This window comes from Athene cunicularia (genome assembly GCF_003259725.1).
Source record: "Athene cunicularia isolate RWA chromosome 1 unlocalized genomic scaffold, athCun1 chr1_part1, whole genome shotgun sequence".
Classification (NCBI taxonomy): domain Eukaryota; kingdom Metazoa; phylum Chordata; class Aves; order Strigiformes; family Strigidae; genus Athene; species Athene cunicularia.
In genome coordinates, this window is record NW_020799091.1 from 92,539,798 (window position 1) to 92,559,417 (window position 19,620).

A 19,620-nucleotide genomic window follows, 5' to 3' on the forward strand; every position below is an offset into this window, starting at 1 on the left:
CCCTCGCCCCGCTTCCCGCAGCCTCCCCTCAGCGCCGAGTTCGGGGGCTGCGGCTCTTCTCCTTAGGGTCGTCCTGCTGGTTACAAACTGTAACGGTTTTTGTTTGTTTTTTTTAAATTAGGCAATATGTTAATCTGCACTAGTGTTTTCTCCCGGAGGTTTGTAACAGAAACAAGCCCCTTCCCTTTGCACGGTTGCAAATAACACGCTTCCTGCCAAAAGCGCCGGGGGAGCCGGGACACCCCTTGAACTGATAAACTCTACAGCCAAGCTGCTGTGCTTACATGCGGGTCACAGCGTACCCACACTAACACTCACGCATAAGGCATTCATTAAGAAATGTTAAAGCATTTCCCTTTGTATACTTTTGTACACGTGGATCAAAATTAAGATTTCTAAACCAGAAGGGAACTAAAGAGGAATATATTGTTAGCCCCAGAGACTATGTTAAATCCCTCACAACCCAAGTTTGGAGTAAACAAAGACCAAAGAGAAATTCAGTGCTCTGGTTCCCATCCTTTCCCCGAAGTAAAAGGACCTTTCTTCATTAAGATTCACTAAAGAAAACAATGCAAACATCCAGCCTTGTGCCACCTACAGTTTCCAGGATTTGAAAGGATTACGTATTCAGATTCTCTCCCATGAATCAAAATTCGGAAAGAAATTACCATGGAAAAACAGAGTTTACAAAACTAGTTATAAACTAATTTCTGCAACTTTTGAACAGCCAGCTAGGTGCAGTAGACTAATAGCCATAACCGAGCTCAAAACTACTATCGTCTCTGCTCTGCCACACACCATTAGGGTAGAATCAGACAGACAGCTTGCACTTACACACCTAATGCACTCCCCTCCAGGATATCACTGTTTCTTAAGAAAATTACCTCTGTCCAGCCTGGAAAAGGAATCAATGATCTCTTCTTCCAGGCCCTAACATCCTCAGTGTGAATTTACTGTGGGTAGAGAGTAAATTGAAAGTCCAGGATTACAAATTTCTACTTCCAGACAGAATAGCACAGATATTTTCCCCATGGACAGTTTCACCCCTTGTTACTTCATCAGTTGATGCTCAACAAGAGATAGGCTGGCACTAGGGTCTTTATCTCACCCACTATATCAAACATGCACCACATACTAGCAACTTGTTCTCACAACATCAAAACCCGAGTGAGATTTGAACAATCACTGGGAACAGCAAGAAACAAAACAGCTCCAGCCACATTTTTAGCATATAAACAATTTGAAGATAGAAAGTCTTCTTAGTAAGAAAAACTAAATTCCTCAAGAATTTGTTGCCACAGAGGCCGCATTAAACCAGCTTGAATGACCTTGTCTGCTTTCAGTTTCAATAGACACTATATGATTTTGGTGTACATTGTAAGATACCTTCCGCCCTCGATCAAAGAACTGTTAGGAAAACACTCATGTGTGAGATAAAATTGTATTTCAAGGAAGAGTCAAGTGCTACATATTTTGGATTAGAGTGATAACCGTACTGAATATCAGTATATAGCAGGCAGGCAAGAAATTCTACCTTCAGAGGAAGACAGACACCTCTGAGCATTATGGACAAGGATAGGGGAGAGAAACCTCACTAGCCTTGGACAATATGGAGGGATGACATTGATAACATGATGTTTCTATACATAATAAGAGATGTATAACAAACAGCTGAGACCTGGTTTTTGTGAGACTCTGTTTCACAGTTTAGGTAAGCAGTAAAATAAGAAGACAATACTACCATCTTCACAACTTTTACAAGCAGCATTAAAGAAAATCTAATGCTCACAGAACCATCCATGCAGCTAAAACATGACTGTGTACTCTGATTTAAAGAAAATCTCCTTTTTCAGTGTCTTACTTCTTGATTATTCCAGTTACCTGAGGAAAAAAAGGCATCTGTAAATGCACAAGTATATTTAGAAGCCACTGCTCAGTCTCCACTACATGTAGCAGAGAGGTTAGACACCAGAGAGACTCTGATCTCTGACAAGTCTAGTGAAAATTGGCAGCAGGCTTTAATGCCCCCACTGAGGGAAAAGCAAGAAGTCAGCTGTTATCCAGCAGCAGCTGCCTGGCCAAAAGTACACATACACTGGCCAGCCGATCACCCCGCACGCTGCTCTGCCCAGGTCAGAGAGGGAGCCTGAGAAATGAGGGGGTGGGAGGGCGAGGAGAGCTGGGACAGGAGAGGGATTGCAGGGTGCTATGAAAAGGCATAACAGACAGGCTTGGGAAGTGCTGGGACACTGAATAAAAATCATTAGGAAACCAGATTTTACTGGTTTTGTTCCTTCAGGAACAATCTGTTATTTAAGAAAGAACACTTTATACTCAACTCTGTGCTAAGATACTGTATTTAGTGAGAACGGGTAGCAGCTTCCCCCATCTGCACATCAGTATATTTCATGTTTCACCTGGGTGACCACAACACCTACATGGCTATATTTTTTTCCTCCTCTGAGGCTGCACTAGCAAGTCTAGACAGATAATATTACACATTAAGGCATTTTCTCTTGCATTCATAGCACTGCTAGATGACAGTAATGTCATTAGCTTCCTATTGAAGGGCATTAGCTATTGTTTACCCATGGAAAAGCTCTCCTTTGCTTTTCACAAACAGTATAAAGAGTAAAACAGGCAAAACTAACATTGGAAATAGATCAAATATCATAATCATGCACCTCAAGGGAAATCTAAACTGCCCTTCATTCTCCTAAATGGCAAATTCCATTGGCAAGTAACTTATGCTGAAACTGCAGAGTCAAAAATAAATGTCAGCCTCTTTAATGGCTTTGGCAGAAGAGTATAAATTGGAGTAATCTGAAAACACAATAACAAACAGCTGGATTGATGCCATCAGGTGCTGAGCACTGTGCCTTGATGTAAGAACTAATTTATCCACTTGCTTACTCTTACTCAAGTAAATGGTCTCCCTGGACTCAAACTGCAATTAAGCACGTTTCAGTGTTTAATTGGATGGGAGCAGAATGCCAGGCACTTTGTGGGACTGAGCCCACTGAGAGTACCTTGCACATCCACCAGACACAAACAAAATTTCTAACTCACTAAGAATAAAAGGTGAACCCTCACCCTTTCTCTCTCAAAACCTGCTTCTAAGCCAAAAACTACCTTGATTGTACTCCTAGACCCTTCTAGTTAAAAAGTCATACCTACATCTTTTTAATCCTGATGGGGAAAGCAGGAAAGAATTTCACAGCAAATTGTGAGAATCTCTTAGCTCTAAGAAACCATGTATTTTCTGTAAACAAGACAAGCTGCATCAACATGGATGGGGTTTCTTCGTGTTAGACAGAGTCTCTGCCATCATGTATCCTTAAAGGTATGTGCAAAACCTTCCCAGTTTCCCAAGGATCTCAGCTAGAGCACTTCTTTGTGTGTTCTGTATTAAGGAGGCAGAGAAACTGGAGAGAGCATTGAGAAAAAACCAAAAATTATCACAGATATAAAAGAATGGACTATGGAGAAAGACTGAAAGGTTTTACCTCACAGCAAATGGCTGGGGAAGGCAGTTGGTTGGTAAGATGCTGTATTGGAATAGCGTTCAAATATGTACAAGTTTGCTACAAAAAAGGGTAGTGAGCAGTTGTTCTCCAACAGAGGTAGGACAAAAAAAGTTAACTCTCTCAGTGTACACAAACCAGTTTCAGAGCAGCTGTTCAGCGGCATTTGTAACTATGAGGTTAGGACAAGATACCTCAGGAAGCAAAGAAATCTCCTCTACTGGAGGATGCTGATAAAAGGCTATACAAACACCAGTCAGTGACAATCTATATATATATATATACACTGTTCTGCCTCAGAACAGTGGGAATGGACTAGATCACCTATGGTCCAAATTTTCTAGAATTTTGCACATCAGCACCTTCTGACTTCTCCTAACTTGCAAACCACCTAACTGTAACAGACGTGACCTGTAATTACTGAGCCAGCATTACAGGAGGAGAAGAGCCTCTGCATTTGTGTAATGCTTTGTTGCGTAGCTTGGTTGATACAGAATGGTCAGCTGCATTTCATTTATTGCCTGCTGTGAGTAAGAAATCCCCATTCAGTGTTACAGGATATTTTGCTCAGACAGAGGATATTGCTGCCAAATAGCGGCAGCGGTCTTGGCTGAAGAAATTCTCAGGGAAGAACCCCCTATTTTGCATCTCTGGAGTTAAACTCACTATTATTATAGATCATACTATGGTCATTGAATATGACTTCCTCACACACTGGCTAGTATAAGAAAATATTTATTTTGGTACAGACATGCCAAGCTATTATTAAAAAAGTCCTAATGAGACATGTTTTGACAATTAAGAAATCTAGTGGCAGTGCTGCATCATTTAATTTTCCCCCAATGCAGCAGACAAGCTTTGATTCCAACACTACACTCTGTCTGGTCACAAGTCAAGCTGAAAGAAATAGTCTACTTGGGTATTTTGTTTCACAGTGTCAGAGAGAGGCCATGGTAGGATTCTTCCAGCCATCTCTGAACAGTCAGACACTCAGCTATATTTACAGAATGAATAAACTGCCAGAAATTAACTAAGTCGTTTCTGCAGGAAGATATCCATAATAGAACCATTAGCAAGTCTGACTGAGGGAATTCAAAGACAGATAAACGAAAGCCCCTATTAGACATTTTCAAAATGCTTTTCCATTCTGGGCATAGTTGCTAAATGTTTCCAGAATTCAGTGCTGAAACTTCACAGGATACATACTCTAATGGTCCAGAATACACAAAACTGCATTGTAAAAACCAATAGTGTGATAGACTGCTACTGTCGTGTCAGAAAATCTTATTAAGTGAGGATTCTGACATCCACATAAAATGAAACATAGTATAATGGGGAATAATTGAACTCATTCTACCTACCCACTCACTACATGCTCTTTATTATCTTCTGACTGCAAACACAGCTATTGGAATGGGAGGAGGAAGGAGAGAAGAAGAACTGAGAGAAAAGAAGATACTATCCATATGACTATTTTGTCATTCTAGTTTTAAAACAGATGCAGTTAGGAACAGAACATGTACATTATGTGTTAGTTTTCAATAGAGTAACATATAAGAAAGCCCTTCTGGATCACCTGCAAAATTACTGCTTTGCTGTTAACAGCCTACGACAGATTGTTATTGCTAAAAGTTTTAATGAACATGTTTTGTCAGTAATAAAATTTGAAGACAGCTCTGTCAAACTCAGAAGTATAAAAATGCTCGTAAGGAAAGGATAATTATCACTACTTACCGATTCCATACTGTGTCCTGTAATATTCTTTAGTGAATTCATCACAATCACAGAGTATTATCTTCCTTCCCCAAACATTAATTACTGCCCCTATTTTCAGGTCACTGTCTCTGTAAAATTCCTGATGCACTGCTCCTGTCTAATAAAAGAGGGAACATTTATACAGCAGCTTTATAAATCTCAGAATCCCAAAACGTTTCTTAAAATCTAGGTCATTTAGTGCATGTGATTTCGAATATAACCTTCATAGTCCATTTACAAGTATTTTTCACCCCAAGCTACTTCACTTTCACAAATGTGGAATTTACATACAGTCAATCTCAGTAGTTTTAATTTGAGCTATTCTCTAGTGGCAACACAATTTTATAAATAACTCTCTTTGTTGTAGAGGATAACAACCACAGAAATTACAAAAACTACTATAAAGACATTCAACAGCTGGAGGCATTCAGTAAAGTAATATCTGACCTTACGATTGTCCAGAATGTAATGGCCTAACTTTCCCAACACATTGCGAACAGTGCGACTGGTGATTGTGCCCGGCTGATACAGCCCGGTGGGAGCGTACTGCAAGAAAAGAGACCAACTCTTAAGAAATACAGTCAACAGTGAAGAAAAAGAACACAGTTACCTTAGAACTAGCAGGTTTTTACAGACTGACTGATACTGTATTTTCTTGGGAGAATTTTTCATAAATTCTAAGGTAAGATTACACCACCAAACATAAAAGCCAGTGTCTATGTCAAAAGCCAGTACGTATACCAGAGGAAGCATTCAGAATCTGACTGTGTATCCAAGTAAAGTCTCTTTTTTCTTGGAAGCAAACAGAAAGGGTAGCACACCCAATGTAGCACATGGTTGTCAACATCTGCGCTACAGGCTATTATTTTGATTGGTAATAATTATAAAAACATTCAAAAGAACTCAGGGCTTGTTCTACTGTGCTAACAACTGCACAAATACAGGGGATTCAAGTCAGTATGATTCTCTTGACAAAAATTTTAGTATTTTTTCTTACTATTCTGAGTTTCAAAATTACAATAGTAATTTATCCAAGTAATATCTAACTTAATACACAAACACATTACATTTTAAAAAATTATGAACAAACTGCTGATGCAGAGTAACCAAAGTGGGTTATTTTGTCTTGCCACCTTCCCTGACACCCCAACTTTTGACTGATCTCTTCTGCTGGTCTTTCTCAACATTTCCACTGAATTCAAGGGCAGAAGCCAGCCCTTAAAATTGCAACATGCTCTTCAGTGGTAGAAGGGGTCTGTTAACATAGAGCCACTGCTAAATCGGCATCTCAGAACACAGAATGCACAAGGTGAGAAAAGTGTAATATTTTTGCTGTTAGTTTTTTAGTATAAAATCTCATGTACATCTATGGCATCACAAATATATTACCAGTCTTAGAAGGAAAGTAGGGAAGAGATTCCTGTCATCAGGATCAGAATCAGAAGTGTATCCAGCTCATTAATTTTATAATAATAATAATAAATTATTATAGGTTACAGAGGACTCAAACCCCTTGAAGATTTCTCTGAGAGGAGCCTTCTCATATAAGAACCTGATTAATGCCTGACAAAGCGTATTCATGGATTCCTTTTGCTTTTAACTAGCTTTGCATAAGGTCCCAAATCTAGGTACTCAGTTTTATGAAATCACGCTAGATTTGCTACAAAGAAGTAATGTTACGGAATACTAAACCTGGACTTTTCCAGAGGTTCCAAATATAAGTTATATGGATCAAATCTGAATCCACCTCAGTTTATCTATCAATATTAATTAATTTTCTGGACTTCCATTACTGTAGAGCATTATTAATATATTTATCTTAATATACTAATATGGGAGAAAGGAAATCACAGGGTATCTTTCTGCCTAAATTCTCTCCTTTTAATTTAAGAACAAGCCTGAACTTATTTTATTCCATCACTTATTAAGCTATTATATCAATGTGTGCAAAACCTAAATCATGCATTTATGATTAATACTCTGATAACACTTTCTAAGTACCACTACAATACTACTACAGGATTTTCAAAAGAAGGCATTTAATATTTCTTCATTAGCTGAAGAATTTGAAATAAGCTGAAATTTTCATTCCTCACCTTTGGAAGCTTAGCTCTTCTGAGGAAAAGTGGAACTGCATCCCGGCCTGAGTTTACTGGTATAATTTCTTTTATATCAATAGTATCATCAGACAAATAATAATGCAGAACAAGTTCCCGCGGGTCATGAAACATGGATTCTGGGTCATCCCACACACAGAAAAAACGTAAAACATGTCCATCATGGTCCAGAAATTGTTTCAAAGTGTCAATGCGCTCATAAGGGCGCAATGGTTTCATACTATCCAGAATCTGCAGATAAAGGAGAAATTAAAAGAAACACCTTTTTAGTTATTTGCTCTTAAAAACAGGACACCAACCTGCAGAGTAACATCTAATCTTACGACATGCCTTTAGGATTTTCAAATAACACCACACAATTACAATACATGAAACACTATTTATACCATTAACAAAGAACTACTTACAGGGTTGCTGTGCCCTCAGAAAATACATGAAAACAATTTTGGATTGGTTTTGATCCTTGTTTTTCTTGCAATAAGGTCCTTCAGATCAGAGAATTGTTAAATTATTTATAGCACAGCTCAATTTTCAAGAAATCGCCCATGGTAATCAGATCACTACAACTCCAAATAGCATCACCCTTCCTGATTTACTTCCATAAAAATTATTTTTTATAGATGATGTGGTATGAAGAATTAATTGTTCTTTTCCCTTTGGTGTTTTCTTTCTTTTATCTTTAAATCATAGTTTATTAACTTTTGATTTACGCCATACAGTTAGCAGGTACTGGGTATGTATGTTCTCCTCTCAATATACACCCATAGGTCTGAAAAGGAATAGGAGATCTCAAACTAAAGATACATTCCAGCTGGTGTGATCTATGACAAGATGTTATCCACAGTCACAGCTGCTGCAAAACCAGTAGCACTGCATTAAATTGGATCCCAGGACGATGATCCAATCCAATGGCTGCATTTACATACTGTTAGTTACAGTCACATATATAAACAGTGTCCAAAGTGGGCTAAAGGGACAAGACAGTCCTTCTAATCTACAAAAATCTCCAAAATTGCTTCCAAAGAGGAATGGTGACAGACATCAGTGAGACAATGTAAACTGAACCATCTGAACAGAAAGAACTGTTGACTATGTGCATTTTATATCATTGTCTAAATTTATCCATCGATACATCTGGCCTTAAAAATCTGAGAGGGAAAAGGCTTTTTCTTTTAGAGCATCAGATCAAAAAAATGAGGGCAGAACCAAGTTTTGCCTGCAAATGTCCCTTGCCGATCTACAGCACTCTTTGCATTTCAGGCATCATCATGCTCATACAACTTGGGTATTCACCAACTCAGTACCATCTTTCCTTCCTGACCCTTGAAGATACAATGAGACCAAATACAGCCACAGAGACAGATAACATCATCATCCGTGGGATATCATCTCCAGCAATACAGAAATATCAATCTAAGGGCTTTGCTACATTTTTCATTGGTCTCATTTTCTATCATCACATTCTTTACTTTCCTTCGTACCTTCATTTTCTGGCCTTCTATTAGGAGTCTGGAGCAAATCAATTTAATTTTGCTCAAAATGGCCCAGAGAAATCCACCCTTAATAAATAAAAAAAATTACCTTCCACAGATTAGTCACAGGGAAGTGAATGCATAAAGCAGCCAGAATTTGCTAGATAACTTTTCTGTAATTTCTCAACAACTGAGAAAGTAAGACATAGATTTCAGTAATTTTTGTTCTCCTGATGCTCTTATTTCTCAAACCATTTCCCCTTCTCCATTCTCTTTAGGCACACATATGCACAATACTTGAAAGTTTTTCTTGTTTAAAAAAAAAAAATCATCTAAGCAGGTTATGCAGTACCTTATATAATGTTTACACAGTCTGCCAATATCAAGACAACTCCACATGGGTTAATATACACCCGCTACCTACAAGGCCTGAGTAAGGGAAAAGCAACACATGGCCAGCCTAAGTCACCACTACGCTGAACCAGGAGATGTATTACAAATACTACCTTTCACTGGGGGACTGCAAAAAGCCTGAAAGCATGAATGAAGTGAAACCAACATGCTGGCCTGAGAGTGCCTCAGATATATGCAAATTGTCCTGCACATCTCAGTCATAATTACCTTCCATTTTTGCTGCTGAGACCTGCAGCAGTTTTCTCAGTAGGAGGATTAAGTTGAATGCACAGACACAGGAGTATTTGTTGCTTTCAGGGTACTACTAGGCTGGATCTATCATAACATGATGCATATCATGGGCCAGCAGTCCACATCAAGAGAAAAATACAGTGCCATCTACACTCATATTAATCAAGGAAAACAGAACTGAAAGAAACTGTCATTATACCCTACAGAAAATATCACTCCCACTACTATTCCTAGAGAAAAGACCCCAAATACTGCAGAGGGGAATCCACATGGCATCTAGGAGGTGTGAGTGATATTTTAGGAGGAGGTGTGTATGTGTTCCCATATATTATAAAAGAGGGAAGTGCATTCAAATAAAACTCTTAAAACTGCAGTGTGCTGGGTTCTGTGTGGCAGAAGAATTTGCTTTACACATGCAAAGAGCTGTTAATAACACAGAGATGAAGGATGACATATGAATAGACCAAGTAAGTCTGCAGAAAGCCATGGATGTGCTTGAATCACAATTCCAATTAGATCTTCCTTTAAACACTTTTAAAGTGTTTATTATCATTAAATTAGCTAAAGCAAAAACGTTTGTAGAACATATCATACGTCTGTTTTTTTTCTTTTCTATTTAATACTGAAAGCTTTATTTTATTTTTACCAATTAATCTTGTTTTGTTTCAAAAGTTGTGTGAACACAGCAGGATAAAATCAGTTATATCTGAGACTTCACTATGTTAGTACTGTGAGTCATATAATAAAACTTTTAAGAGCAAGTTTTCTCCTGGGATTTATTATGTTGAAATAGCTACTTTCTATTTGCTATTAATGAAATACTTTAGACAGTGCACGTTACTGATAGCAATGGCATTTCTATTAAAATCAAGTTTTCACTATTACTGTGTCATCTGACCTTTTGTCGCTCTTTGGTGTACGGGTCATCCGGACGACCTATGGGAGGATTTAATCTAACTCCCGTCTTCCTCAGGAAATTTTTTGTAAACTGGTCACAATCTATAATCTTATATTTTCGGGCATAAAGGATTACTTCTATGTTGATATTGAAGTGATCTATAGTATAGAACTGATCTTCATGAGGAGGTGGAAGTGGAATCCGGTGCCGTCGAACAATAGTTCCTGTAAAAGAATTAGAATAAATTCATCATTATCCTTTGCTCTAAGAATCACTTCACAGACTTGCTAATTTGCTATGCTGATATGACCAAAACAGATGAAGCCACATGGGAAAAACAAAATTATCCTTCATTCAGCAAAAGAACTACTAGGTAAGAGGATCCTTTTTATTAGCAACAAAACTTTACATGAACTGTCTTCTGGAACCTCAAGTTCTAGTATTTGACTGAAGTTAATACAGAAAATTACCACCTTCTGAAGCAAACAGGAAACCACTGGAATAAATTCCCATTTGTTGGTGCAAACATAACAGGTTAGTATTTTTTCAAAGTCTTCTTTCTCATTATGAAGAGATAAGTCTTTTTTACTTTTTTTGAAAAGCAACAGAAGTCTCCAGTGCTCAGTAGTATAATTGATTTTTCTTTAAAAAAGAAAACACACAAGAAGTTGTGCGAAATACGGGGGGGGGGGGCATGGGAGGGACAAAATTTTTCTGTACTCTCTGCAGGGTGAGGAGAACCATATGTAACTAAGGTTAGAGAAAAAAACCTGCCCTACAAAGGAACTGTGACCTATCAAGTACGGAGGCAGGCACATTCAACTGAGCTTCCTTAAGGAGCACACTGAAAGTAGAAACAACAGAGATGAGTTGGGCTGATTGCTGGGCTGCAGGAAAGAATCCATCTCAGAAATACAGAGCCAGGAACTCATAACCCATAATCTAACAGGAACACTGTCCAAAAGGAAGAGAAAGGTGGGGAGGAGAAAGGAGCAGAAAAAAAAGAGAGATATTTTAACTTTGTTAAAAAAAGAACACACATTTGCTTATTGATAGTCTTTAAATGAAAGGACTGCTATTCTGAGAGCACATTTACCACATTAAAAGAGAAGGCATCTGCTATTGGTCTATCAGCTGAAAACTCACAAATACACTGATGAATTGGGTAATGCTTCAGAAGTACTCACTGCTGATGATTAAGAGACTGGAGCACCTCTCACATGAGGAAAGGTGGAGAGAGCTGGGTTGGTTCAGCCTGGAACACAGATGGCTTGGGAGGAAAACGTATCAATTTTTATAAAAACCTGATGGTAGGGATTGAAGAAGATGAAGCCAGGCTTTTCTCCATGGTACCCACTTACAGGACAAGAGGCACAAATTAAAAGATATACAATTCCATCTGAACACAAGAAAACACTTATTTACTGTGAGGGCAATCAAACACTGGAACAGGCTGCCCAAAAAGTTGTGAAGTCTCCATTACAGAGATACTTAACACCCAACTGGACATGGCCTTGGGCATCTGGTTCTAGTTGATCCTGCTTGGAGCAGGGAAGTTGGACTAGACAGTCTTAAGATATCTCTTCCAACTTCAACAATTTTGTGATAACACAAATATTTCAGAAACAACTTATAAGCTACAGCCTCAGTAGGTTAAACAAATATGTAACACATACGTTCAAGAAAGGTATGCAGCTGCAGATATGACAAGCTATGATTTATTCCGACTGAAGTTAGAGTTCACAAAGAATGGCAGATCAGCATAGGTGGGAGTAAACTCTTTTTTTTCAACATTATGAAAGAACAAAAAGGACAACTGTGAAAGTTTTGCCACATCAATACTTCAATATAGTTGTGTGAAAATACCCTGCAGAGTAATAAGATGGTCCAGTCTTCAACCTCAGGCTCTTTGCTGTGTTTACCAACCCCAACACCTCTAACAGCAGCTTCATATGTAGATACCCACAGGCTAAGACCAGACAGGAACCACCAACCCATGCTATTATAATAATTCCTTGACACCATAGGTTCCCAACAACTTTAGAATTACAGTAATTATAAAAAGTGCAACTTCAAGACAACTGCAGTAAACACACAAAAATCTGAAACCTAAAAATAATTCCAGTACTAACCTACTACTGCAGTAATAGTTTATTAGACACAATTATCTAAAAGGTCTACCTCATTATCTCTCACTACAGAACTGCATCTCTTTCCAGTGCCCTTCAGCTGTGCATCTGGTAGTGTTTCCCACTGAGTCCCATTTGATGATTTTCCAGCACTGCTATTTTGTTTTGGAGGTAGGTGGGGATGGAGGGGGCCCTGGGGGGAGAGGGGATAAAGAGAGGCAGAGGAAGAGGGAGAAAGATATTGCTGTGTGGTTTTGTTCGGTGTTTGAAGGGCCTTATTCCTAAATTAGTCCATGGAAATTCTTTATTGTTAGCTTTATTTCCCTAAGGACTAATCTGTATGAAATACCTTCCACTACTACATTATCAGAGTTGTTTGTGAAATTCTAACTCCTACAATGAAAACATACCCTTAATTTTTCAGGGGAATAAAGCAACAAAGCAGATTTATTTTATGTTCCCATTAAAATAATTATTTAAGACCCGTTCAGCATCCCGGTTTTTCACATATACCAAATCCGACATTCTGGTTACTGGCCTTTGTAAAATAAATTTGAACCTCTATCTGCTTAAACATGCTTATACATGTATTTAAGATGCATCCTCATGGAAATATTAGTTAGAAGACATGGTAATTAGCACATTTCAGCATGATGCAAAACTGCATCACATTACCATTAACAAACCCACATAGTTTAAAATATGTTACCTGATTTTGGCTAATCCTTGGGTCACTCCTACAAAAATCAGCAGATAATGTGCTAAATCAGAACAGTCCTCCACATAAATGCAAATCCAGTTGAACCATCATTTTAGCGAAAATATAATGGTTGACAATTTCCTAATATGAGGTGTTTTCTGAGGGTATAGTCACTTCAGAACTGGTGAATAAGCCTCAGCTAGCTTTTCATATCACTTTTCAAAGTATAATACACATGCCTATTTTGTTCTGAGGGATAAGAATTTCTTTCCTAATGGAAAATGTCTTATAAAGATAATATCTGTAGCAATCCTTTGCTTTTTTTATTAGGTATCACTGTGCTTGATCTACACATGTAGAGGACACATCTTATACTGTTGAATTTGAAATTTAATAAAACCTGATCAGTTGAGGTTAGGTCTCAGCATTTTTTAAATTGTCCTTCCTTCTGGAAAATAATTACATTTCTACATCTAGAAATTTGCTACAAGTTGTTAAAGGAGGATCTGGGCATGTGCAACACTCAGGGCTGTTCTTGATGTTTTTTTTGTCTTTTGTCAGTTTATTGAGCAGGCTATCCTGCTGCACCACCAAGCATTATTTTAAATATCTAAAGCTCTCCTCCTGTAAAGGGAGCTGGAGTACTGTTTTTCTCTGACAGCGGTGGTGGCATCGAGTTCCCACGCCATAATGTGTAGTGTATCTTCTTTTCTCTCAGGGTTTCTGATTACTTGGCAACTACAGCAGCAGCTTAAGGAGACCTTAACAGTAGTGAAGGCCTTTTGACAATGGGGCAGCTCATGAAGCTGGACAGCAAATTATTTGGTTTCTACTGCTACACTGCTCTGCAGAAGAAATACAGTGGTATCAAGAATTTCCTCAGCACAGCTTTCTGACTCCCTCTGCACTACTCAAGAGTGCATTAGAGAGAGGAGAGGAATGGGTAACACCTGGAGTTCATAAACTCTTTGACTTCTTGCACCGAAAGGAGGAGAAGCAACCACTACTATTCCTGCAACACACAGAGCTCACCCCAATAAACAACGGGCTTCCTACATTCACTTATTCACCCGTGTCAGAACATAGCAAGGTCATGATTTGGCCACCATCAAGTATGGCAAAATCACAATTATTTCAAGGCCTCGGGGGAGGTCTTAAACTCTTAGATAATCGGTCATATTGGAGCAGCTGACTGCAACTTCACTTCCCCGCTTGTACTTTCCTCTTCAGCCAGCCGGCCTTGGGAACCCAGCCAGCAGGCAGCTCCGCTCTCTTTTTCAGCTGGCTGACCTTGGGGAAACCAGCCAGCTGCTCCACTCTGCTCTGGCTTGCAGGGCCTAGATTGCACTGGAAGCTACAGTCAACCCCATGGGAGAGAAACGACCTTCTGATAAGACAGTATCAGCCAGCCACAGTCCTGTTAACTGGGAATTAGATCTACAAAACACTTGCACTGCCATATCTAGCCTGGCTCTCTATGGGAGAATTTATTTTTATATGGGAAGAATAATTAGCGTTCTGGCTCTGGAAGAACATAGTGGAGTTTGTGATGTGGTCAAGTTTACTGTCCTTTTTACTCTGTACTCCCTTATTTTTAGTTAGTTCTTATGCACTGTGATTGTCCTGATATTTTTTGCTTTGATTCTTGTTTCTCAAGTTCAGGTTGGCCTCTGCATTCCTCTGTTTTTTGCACTGAATTTCTCTGTTTGTGTAGATTTCTTCTAATATTTTCCAAAGTTCAAACTATAGCAAGGCAGTTTCCAAAATGAAATTAATTTTAAATTTCAGTTATTTAGTAGCAACCTTATCTGTCCAAATTCGTGTCCAAGTACAGCAGCCAATTCCATAAAGCAGTTTTTAAAGACACTGAAATCCATTTCCCACAGATCATTTACTTTGTCACTTGGAGATTTTGATCAATGGTAAAAGCACATTTTCTGGCTTTTTTTTTTTTTTCCTGAGGCAATTTGTTTAGTTTTGTAAAATTATAATCAAAGTTAGAAATTCTTCTGACTTCTTTGACAGCTGTTCCTTCACCAAATCATCCTGCAGTACATAAGCCTCTCAAAGTTTTTTTCTTGCAAAGCCACAAGTACTAACCACAATGGGGAGTACAGTGGGAAACTGATACATTTCTCTGATCCCACCATGCTCAGGGACACCCATTTGAACCATCAAGCTCTCATTTGTGGGTTATGGCATAAGCATGGGTAATCCCATGGCCTCAAGGCATTAACCAGCTAAACTAAGATCTACCTTTGATCTACCCCACCACCTGCCTTTGATCTACCCCACCACTGCTGTATCTATTCTTCAAGAAGACTCCTGAGAACAGCCATTTCAGCTGTCTCTCTTACATCTTTTCCATGGGGGTAGGTATCCAAGTTAAGGTCACCACCACCTTCTGCCTTCAACAGTTCAATTCCACTTTTTCCATCCCTGTTTTTTGCTGTTCCTCCTTTACACAACCCCTTTCCTGCCACTGCAGCTCTCCAACTGTTCACACAGACTGGGTTCATGGTGTTCTTGATGCTCCCACACTTCTTTCTTCATCCACATCCCCATGCCTGTGCTCTCTTGTGCAGTGCCGTTTGGTTTTCAACAACCCAAGCTCTGCTGCAGTTGAACTCACTCTCCCCTACAAACCTCTGGCATTTTAATTAACTAAAACATTGTATTTTAGCAGATGTGCAGAGGACAGCATATGGTTAAGATCCTGAGCTTCAGTTCACTTCAGTTCCTCATCCTGTTACGACCTTTACTGCCTGATTACAGGCAAGGTTTTCATTCCTTTGTGCTTCAGTTTACCAGCTTCACAATGCAGACAGTTACACTGCTGTTGTTCTCAGGCTTACAAATACACAGTAAAGGACAGGGAATTTGAATAATATAAGAGAGATATATATAATTGTAATAAAAGAAGGAATGGGCCAATTTTTTATTGAAAACAGAGTAAGACTAGCAGCTAATTGTTTGGGATTTCTTTTTAAGACACACTGCTTTTTCATATATTCAACAACAAATATTTAGTGCCTTTAACATAACAACTTTATGTTTGTTCTTTAGTCATTGGAGCATGAAGTCAATACCCAAGTGCATGTAAAAAGAATCCTCTGATAGGCATCTTCACCACCTTTTTCCCTCTACATCATATTAACCTCTAGGATAATAATATTTATGTAGATGTTTATGATAAAGTATAGGCCCCAGATCTTCTCATCAACTATGAAGCCTAAACACATCCCAAATAGTCCTTGGGCTTTTCAATCTACAGTATCTCTTCCTTCCTAAACACCATCAATATAGAGAGCTTCCTTACCAGCCCAGGTACCAGCAACAAATAAATTAAGTGCACTTTTGAGATCCCAGAACATTTCTTTTTAATCTATCAGTTTAATACATTGTGTGTACACATTCATGCCACCTGAAGTACTCATACAAAGTTGTAGAGGCCTTCAAAACATCCTTGCATGGAAGACACAGAGAATTCTTGTTTCTCTCTAATACTACTCAGTTAATTTTAGATCCCCTACTGAAGGTGAATCCAACAACACAAGATACAACCAAGGAAATAGGGAGAAACTGTAGCCTTCCTGTCACCACAGGAACGTGACAAGACTGCCAGGAACATCAAGCCTGAAGGGGCAGCCTACACAACCCATACTACAAAGACAATGAAAATCATTCATTCCTATAGCTAGATTCAAAGGAATCAGCTTTATCCTGCTCTAATGAACCTGTCTTCTACCTTCCCTCTCAAAGACACCACCTTTGCCTCCCAGGTTAACTGCACTTGTCAATGGTCATTTGTTCTAAGCCACAAAATCCAGAAACAGCCACTCCCACTCCTGTGACACACAAGTCAAGGAAAACCTAAACCAGATGATACCCCCTCCTTGCACTCATATGTGTGAGGTGGGAAACAAGTAACTTCTAAGTTCCCAGGAAAAGAGATCCAACATTATTTTCTTCATGTCTTGAAAAAGCACTTGCTCAGGTAGGAGTAGGACAAAGTTTCTCTGAATTCAAAATCAGTTCCTGCTGAAGAGCCAACAAGATTTCTGGCAAGAAGAACTATTCACACAGGAAGAGCAGGGCCTGAAGTACTGGTTTAAGAAAAGATTCGCAGGTAATTTTATCCCGGGTCTAACAGTAATAATGCATGTAACGCCATTGAATATTATCCTACTCTGTAGACAGAAATGGATGGCATCTACTCATTTTGAAAAAGAATAAAGAATACAGTAGTTAAATGGTTAACTTATTTTCAAAAATTACTGTGCTAAGATCCACCAGAATGTACAAAATATCTTTGGGGATTGGGAGGCGCAGTCATCCCAAGATACTCATCCCAAGACATCCTGATTGTCTGGACTATATCCCTTGAAAACTTTTTTAATTCTGGCAGTGTCCCATAAACACCAAGAAGCAACAGCTGTGTTCCCCTTCTGCAACAGGATGTTGACCGCTAGATCACAGTTTCTTAATGTAAACCAAGTCCTTTAATACTCCAGTAAATCAGCTCAGTAAACCCTCCTCCAAAAGTCCTCAGCTGGCCAACATGCAGCAATGTGACACTGAGGCAAGGCAGCTTCTTAGAGGCATCAGGGAAAAATTACTGTGCCAAGGGCAGTTTAATCATAAAAGAGCCAACGGCCAGAGGCACAAAAGGCACTCTCCTTCAATACAGGCAGAGATACTGCAGAAGCTAACTAACAATTACAGAGCTGCCGCTAGAGAACTTGCTGTCAGTGCCAAGATGAGAGGAGCCAGGCTCAGGAATGGAGATCTAGAACACAAATTGCTTTTGCAAAAGTCACACAAGACTGACAAAAGACCTACTATCATATGATTTCAAACAACTATATTAGAGAAAAAAGGATATGTTTGAATATGGGAAAGGATTCTGCCTTACAAAACCTACATCTTCAGAAACTAAGACAATAAAAAAGTTCACATTATGATCTATAACAAGAAAAGGCAGTTATAGTTGTTCACTTACATCCTATTTTAACTATAAGAAGTCACGTTACATATCCTTTGGAATGGACCAAAACCATACTGAAGAAGGACATAAAGGGCAAAAAGAAGAGTTCTATTAAAAATAGATACCTTGAGTTATGCCACTATTTTTCACTTGGGGTTCAATCACTTGAATTGTATCATCTTCAAGGTAGAAGTATATTTTACAGTGTCTGATTCTATATAGCTCTTGATTTTTGTCAGGCACTTCTTCCTCAAAATAGGCATCAAAAGACAATACCTATTAAAAACAATAAATAAGTATAAAGCAACAAATTCTCCAGTGCTTTTGCAAAACATGTCAATAAAATAAACTTGTATAGATTACAAGTAACTAAATGTATGGATTTCAGGAGTTAGATTTATTTCTCAGAAATGTAAGAACAGAAATCCACATTAAATCACATAAATTTAAAATTCTTTGCTTGGCATTTTTATTATCACAACATCTAAGCAGAGATGGAACTCTAAAGTAAAGAAATAAATCAAATATAAAACTATCAGCAGGCTGCTTGGAAAAGCTTCTGAACAAAGCACTTTTGATAACACAATGAGCTACCTAGGTCCTGAAGCAAATTTTAGACTGCTATTCAATGAATTGCTGGAAAATAAAGTGCATTATGACAGTAATAGCTTTACCATTGAAGTAAGTGGAAAGGAGAGTTCTTTTTAAGCAGATCCTGCAAGCTGTCTAATGAATGGTACTGAAAAGTATCAGAGAGAAATGACATTTTTCAGGAGTCATTTAGAGCTGTGAAATACTGGCATTTCAAAACTTACCTGGTTCTGCAATTCAGTGAGTGGGGAAATCTCCAGGAGTGTGCCAGCTCATCTTCACGGCCTCTTGCAATAGCAATAATGCAAGAAAAAAACCCTTCATAGGTGAAGTGCTCAGTGGTTTACTACAGTGGCCTTTATGTCTGGAGATCTCAGCTCAGACTCTGCAAACTGTTATACAAGTTTTGCACTTCTCGGTATCACTTATAGTCTTTAATCACCAAGACCAGTTTTAGGGGAATGTGGAAGAAGTATCTACATAGTAGTGAATTATCTACCAGAATGCTTGCTGTGGTAGGTATGTGCAGGAAGGCATTAATTAAAGCAGGTTTCCATTTGACCCCTCCAACAAATTTGGGTCAAATCAGTGCCAATTCATACTTCATTTTTCACAATTATTCTATTTAATAAATTCAATTACCTTTATTTCCGATCCATTATACAAACCAAAGCACTGAAAAAAAGACAACTTAGCTGTTCCCTATGTTTCAGTGAGCATCTGGCAGACCATGGCTTGAAGATGTTTGAAATCTAGTAAGGTGGCCAAGATCCCTATAGGACAGAACAACCTGGTTAATAGT

At 38.6% G+C, this 19,620-nt stretch overlaps 1 protein-coding gene across 3 annotated transcripts in view; it reads right to left on the reverse strand.

The window, feature by feature from the left end:
- Positions 1-19,620, reverse strand: part of EFHC2 (EF-hand domain containing 2) — a 64,378-nt gene that overhangs the window by 31,417 nt on the left and 13,341 nt on the right. For all 3 annotated transcript variants that reach the window (XM_026856012.1, XM_026856020.1, XM_026856005.1), the window contains exons 3-7: positions 18,353-18,503; positions 10,412-10,635; positions 7,376-7,627; positions 5,727-5,825; positions 5,259-5,397 (exon numbers count right to left, since the gene is read on the reverse strand). In XM_026856012.1, coding sequence (XP_026711813.1) covers positions 5,259-5,397; positions 5,727-5,825; positions 7,376-7,627; positions 10,412-10,635; positions 18,353-18,503 — 865 coding nt within the window. The remainder of the gene's footprint in view (positions 1-5,258; positions 5,398-5,726; positions 5,826-7,375; positions 7,628-10,411; positions 10,636-18,352; positions 18,504-19,620) is intronic.